The sequence below is a fragment of the Solanum tuberosum genome, unplaced genomic scaffold (assembly GCF_000226075.1).
Source record: "Solanum tuberosum cultivar DM 1-3 516 R44 unplaced genomic scaffold, SolTub_3.0 scf00294, whole genome shotgun sequence".
Classification (NCBI taxonomy): domain Eukaryota; kingdom Viridiplantae; phylum Streptophyta; class Magnoliopsida; order Solanales; family Solanaceae; genus Solanum; species Solanum tuberosum.
The window spans coordinates 122,246-128,355 of NW_006239231.1; the positions used below are offsets into that span (position 1 = coordinate 122,246).

The window sequence follows — 6,110 nt, forward strand, 5'->3', positions numbered from 1 at the left end:
TTACGTAAGTTCATGATTTCTTTATCGACAATTATGAATTGTGTTCTTGCCAATATGAGTAACTAAATTCACAACTAGGGTTGTGGGAACCATGATCGATTAACAAAGTATGAATAGTAAATAAGTAATTCTTGAATAGTGTTTTGCATGCATTGATAATTCTTTCGTTTAGAAGTCTTTTTAACGAGTGCACGCGTTAGAACTCGCCTTGTTGTTACCTGCCAGATCGAGGAGGTAATCAACAAGAAAAGAATTATCAACATAGATTTAGTGTGATACTATCTAATAGGCTAGTGTCGATTGGTGCGAAGTAATAACTAAGCCAAACATCGATTATGATGTCTAATATGAGGTAAAGGTAAGGGTTAGTAAATTATACACACGTAGCCGGATCAAGGTGCGGGGTGAAATTCTCTAGATGCCGGATCAAGGATTTAGAGATACCTAACTTATCACTTTGCATGTAATACACTAGGAAAGAATTGCGGTTACTAGAATTACTGCGTTATGAGCTTGTGGTGAACACGTATACCCTAGTTAATTTTCTCATCTTGATAACAACCGAAATTGACTTTTGTTTATTGATTACTTACTGAATTCTTACAATTTGTTCAACAAATCCCCCCTTTTTATTTCTTTGTTTCTGGAAGTACTTTGGCTAATTGAATATAATTGTTGGTTAAAGTAAAGTCTAAACCATTTTCCTCGTGGGATCGACCCCAACCTACAAGTTGGGTTCTTTACTTGATAACGATCGCTTATACTTCTTTAGGGAGGTGTAATTTGAGCGTATCAAATTTTGTCAATCAATAATCCATATGTTCCTATCACCTTTGTGGGATCCATATGCACCAAGACTTCTGCCGCAAGTTATTTCTTACAACCTGGCTAGATCTTACAGTTTCAGTAGTGCCTCAGCATTTTGAATGTTCTCTTCCTCTAACACTAAAGCGTTGGCTTTCAATAACACCAAAGCAACAAAGAGATGGTTTTCAACAATAGAAGGCTTATGATTGAATCCTTGATTATTGAACCGCCCACCCCCCCGCCCCCTTTTCCAAGATATATGTCAATCATAATCTTTCATAAAACCAGGTACAACCAATTCTATAAATTGTTTGTTAGATATTTTTGTGGAACTTTTTCTACACGGTAACATTGCCATGCATTTTCTTTTGATTTCTTTCGTATTTTGGTTGATATATTAAGATCTAAAGACATGCCAACACAAATCCCTACACAGAGAAAGATGCAAACTTAGGACTCAAGTCATGCATATAAGAGCTCTAGAAATATAGAACAGTCAAATTGTCTTTATGAAAACAGTAATTAATCCACAAAAACAAGGTTTGCAGAAACCACTATTCAGATTTGTTTATATCTGTCACGAGTACTTAAATCAGCATCAGGCAATAGTTTACTGATTTTCCTTTTTATTAACAACATTGCTTAAAAGGCCCAAGGTAGCAGAAAAGCTTCCATGGTAGTAGTAGTCTAGCAATGCCTCCAAGTGAGAATAAAACAGTCCAGGCTATCTAGAAAGGATATATGAATGCTAGATGTATGATTTTTTTGTGACGTGCTGCTGTACATATAAACAATATCTCAAAAATGGAAAGCATAGTAGCAAAAATAGAATGAAAAGTTTGAGATTATACAGTAAATGATCTCCTGTCTCCGAAGCAAAGATAAGTACTTACGGACGTAATGTGCGGACATGAATATCTTGGTCATAGACATCAATGGTTTTAGAGAAACTGTGAGCCACAGCTGCCTGAGGTAAAAGGCCAGAAAATACTGAAATTCAGGATGAAGGCAAGAAATATGCCACAAATGAAACACTTACTCTTTCCAAGACACACACACGCACAGAGGATGTTAAAAAGAGGGAAAAAAACAGGAAATGATTGTGCAGATGAACAACGTCAACCGTCTCATTTTCCTTCCAAGGTTCAAATCATCAACTTAAAAGTGCTTAGAGTTACTGTCACAACTCACAAGTTTCAGAAAAAAAAGAAGGTGCTTTAAAGTCCATTTGAATAGCCAATATAGTACCAAGAATAACCCACTGTTTTAATCAGTTACGTTGACCAACAAGTTTTGTAGCTTAGTAAGCCAGTTCACATGGAGCAAAAAAAAAAACCAGGCAATGCTACATTCAGAGAAGAGGATATTCGGATGCTAGTCAATGCCATCATTTCAAATTTCTCAGTAAACAGTAGAGGTTAAAAAAGGCAGACTAGTCTATCAGGAAAAATCTCAGGCAAAGGACACAAGCTACATTGAAGCACGATGGTAAATACACAACAAGAAATGGATTGCAAACTAGTCAGCTGACAAGGACAAGGCCTCCCCTCCACACCAACTGCCTCTATTTTGCACCCACAGGCACAATACAATGCTTGAACTGATTGATCTAAGTGAGTTACGAGATTAGTCTTCTAGGATCAACTTGCTTCAAAGTGCCCATTAATTATTTGTTAATTTGTGGTTCTACAAATTTAAAGTGAACAGGAAGAAGCTGCTGATGTGAAGCATCAACATTAATGATTACAGACTCCAACCTAGGAGACATATGAGATGAAATACCATGGATCGTTGAGTGGGATTGAAGCACAGGCCTGCCCAGCTACCTTCTCCAACACCGCAATCTCGAGGAGAGACAGAATATGTAAGCCCGTTGACATCTAGAATATGAGGAATTCGTCAAGCTGTAACCCAAATATCATGCTAGAGTAAATGTGGGAATAACTCATCAATAAAAGTCATGGGTGGTCCATGTCAATAACAATTTCTCTTAGATCTACTCAAATTAGCAAGATCATCAATTTCTCAAATCAAGTTGGTACACTATTTCACTTATATGCCAGGTAATAGTAATCCAAATATAGCATCTCCACTGAAAATTCTTTAGTGAATTTATACGTAGCAAAACCAAACTATTAAGTGAGCACATCAGACCCCATAATTGGTAAATTTAGTTATTAACTGACAGCATCCTTACACCTATATCAATGGGGGGGGGAAAATAGGTTTAACAGGAGGTAAACAAAAATTTCAACTCCAAGATTCTGCTATTTTTTAACAGAATCCATCACCGTTCAGCTAAGTAATGAAAAATAAATAGGAGAGATACCGTCGCCACTGGCATCCAATCTAGAGACAATAAAGTGACCATAAGAATCCACGCTTCCCAGCATTGAGCAACCAGAGCCTGTAGAGAACTAGACAGATCATTAAGCTGTTGAAAGGTAAAGAGTAGCTGCTTCAAATACATAAAAGAAACTAATGGACAGTAGTAGCAATAAGGACCGTGCAGCCAAAAACTAGTGAAGTTAGTAGGAACAATAGCAGCAAGTTCTTGAAGAAGAAGTGGTAGAAAGCCCTTCAAATATACAGGACCGCAAGCATGATGCAATACCAACTTATGTAAGAAAAGATACGACAAAAATTTACGATTCAATGATATGATATAGCAGGCCATCTCTGTCTTTCTTTTCAAATTTCCTCTTCTCTGTCACTATTTCTATATTATCTTTCTTTCTCTCTTATTACTTAAGAAGATAATTTCAGAATAAGAGAATAATAACAACAAGCTTTTCAGAATATCGCGAAGGGCTGCCAAAATTCAAAAGGTAAATATCTCGATATCTTACTTTCAGTTTCAGCTAGCACTATACTTTGGATTTCTGATCGATGCGGGCAGCGATTGACCACTGAAGCCTCTAGAACCTTCAAATTAACAATATTAGTAAGCTACTTCACAATTAACATCTTTCATCATGATAGAAGAAATGGCAAGTGTACCTCACATTGTTCAGGAATTAGAAGGTCCTCCTTTCCAAGATTGAGCAGTGAATTTTCCATTGGAATCTGTACAGTGAAAATGAAAACAAATTGAACATCCGTTGCTTCTTAATCCAACATGTTTATCAACACATTTAGTAAGGTTTATGCAGCTAATAGCCTTCAAGCATGTTTGTGTAGTCAATATGAACTCATCATCATATATAGACCAGATAAGTACAACAATTATAATAGAGGAACAAAGCGGTATAACTACATAGATAACAATCTCCAATATAACAAAGCAGCTTACTCAGCTCCTCCCCTCAATCCTCAAATCTATCTCACTGTCTCGTTATAGCCAAGGGCGGATCTAGGAGGGGGCGAGGGTGTTCATCCGAATACCCTTGACAAAAAATTACACTATGTATTTTTTGACAAAAAAAAATAAAAAATACATAGTGTAATTTTTTGTCAAGGGTATTCGGATGAACACCCTCGCCCCCTCCTATGTATATAAAGTTCTTTTCTTTAGTGTATATATATAGACTTCGAATCCCCTACACACAAGACTAGAGGTTGGCTTAGTGGTTTAGGGGGATCAAAATTCAAATCCCAAGCACTATATTTTTATTTTTTGAACCCTTTAATGAAAATTCTGAATACGCCATTGGGCCTATAGCTTGTAAATTTTACCTTGAGACATGCAAGTGATGAAATTACAATCACTGTAAAGAGAATTTCATTGCCCTCTCTTAAGTGGGGTAAGAGAATAATTGCAACTAAATTTAACTTACTGTAATTCAACAGACAAAGCAAAAGGACTAGAGTAAATACAAGCATTTATATACTGAGTTTTGATTTATGAACACAAGTTGGTATATATGAAGAGTTAATTATACATGTATAAAGCATTTAGGGAAGGACTTACAAGAACTTTATAAATGCGGGAACCAGAAGCAATGTAAACCCAACAAGAAGAATCATTATCATCATTCATCTGCAGAAGAAAGAGAAACGGTTAAATTGAATTGGGTATGCAAAAAAAAAAACTGAATTTTGGGAAAAGGGAATTAACGGACATGAATGGCAAGACGGGTAGACTGAAGATTGGCAGGGGATGGATGCTGTATTAGAGTGGAAGGAACCACTGCTTTCTTCAAACACTTTGCCTTCAACTCCGACATTACTTCTCTTCAAAACTTGCTGTTAAGAGTTTAACTTTTGTTGAAGCGAAAACGCTAAGAGCTTCTGACCCCAAACACCAATAAACAAACCTAAGGGGTAGTTTCAGTTTCGTTTGAGAGTGCTATTCGAGGCAGAAACACTTTTTTAGTATTTTTATTGAAAAGATAATGTATTAGAGAAATTAATAAAAGTGTTTTTAAATAGAAACAGAAACGGTTTTTCTTTTATTGTTGAAAGAATCTGAAATTTTTTGTTCTTAAAAAAAAACAGATACGAAACAAAAAATTATTTTTGTCAAGACTAAAATATCACTTTAATATAACATATTTACCAATATATCTATTATTAATTAATTAGTATATCTAATAAGTTTGGTTAAATTTCGTCTAAGAATTTTATTTTTTATTTTTATGTAATAAATTTTTATATTTTATTTTACATTTATATATTATTATTTTATATTTTACATATTATTTTACGTATAATTTTGCAGAATTAGAAAAAAAAGATAATAACAATATTTTTGTAAGATAGGAAAAAAAGAAAAAAAAATTAAAGATTTAACTCCTCCCAAAAAAAAGGGGTATATACCATATAATATTGGTTGAAAGTTTAAATATATACATTTTAATTTGATTAAAAAAAGTTTAATTAACTTATTTATAATAGATATTTAAAATAATTTTTCTCTATAAAATAATCTTAATATTAAAAGTACATTAATAGCTTTCATTTTTCGTAATTTGACTCTTAAAAACATTTTTTGAAAAAGATCAGTCAAATACAATTTATTTATGAAAACACTTTTCAAATAAATTAATCAAACACAAATTATTTTTTCTTGCAATTTTTTGAAGAACTACTTTAAGAAAATGCTTATAAAAATAAGTCGTTTTTAATAGCAATATGAAGTAGGATCTTAGTTTTGTATTAATATATTGCAGAGATTGTTTATACTCTTATTACTCCTATTATTAATTATATAAGAGAATATCATGCAAGAATTAAATTTTTTTATACTCTGATTACTCCTATTAATTTTGAGAATATTATGCAAAAATTAATTTTTGTCTTTCAATGGTTTAATAATTGCATTACTGGTACGTGTTTTTATTCTACATTAGTTATTGGAAAAC

General features: G+C 33.5%; 1 protein-coding gene across 5 annotated transcripts in view; it reads right to left on the bottom strand.

Annotated features, from left to right (window-relative positions):
* The window catches only part of LOC102586429 (uncharacterized), an 11,690-nt gene extending 6,569 nt beyond the window's left edge, over nucleotides 1–5,121 (bottom strand). For 2 of the 5 annotated variants that reach the window (XR_001475092.1, XM_006359753.2), the window contains exons 1-7: nucleotides 4,869–5,121; nucleotides 4,718–4,786; nucleotides 3,808–3,873; nucleotides 3,657–3,732; nucleotides 3,137–3,214; nucleotides 2,590–2,687; nucleotides 1,701–1,774 (exon numbers count right to left, since the gene is read on the bottom strand). Coding sequence is in view for 4 of the 5 variants with exons in the window: in XM_006359753.2 (XP_006359815.1) it covers nucleotides 1,701–1,774; nucleotides 2,590–2,687; nucleotides 3,137–3,214; nucleotides 3,657–3,732; nucleotides 3,808–3,873; nucleotides 4,718–4,786; nucleotides 4,869–4,973 (566 nt within the window). In the remaining variant the exon portion in view is untranslated. Of the gene's footprint in view, nucleotides 1–1,700; nucleotides 1,775–2,589; nucleotides 2,688–3,136; nucleotides 3,215–3,656; nucleotides 3,733–3,807; nucleotides 3,874–4,063; nucleotides 4,202–4,717; nucleotides 4,787–4,868 lie in introns of those variants that run through there. The other 3 variants (XM_006359750.2, XM_006359752.2, XM_015314578.1) reach the window with 3 other exon arrangements.
* Between the last annotated feature and the right edge of the window lie 989 nt (nucleotides 5,122–6,110).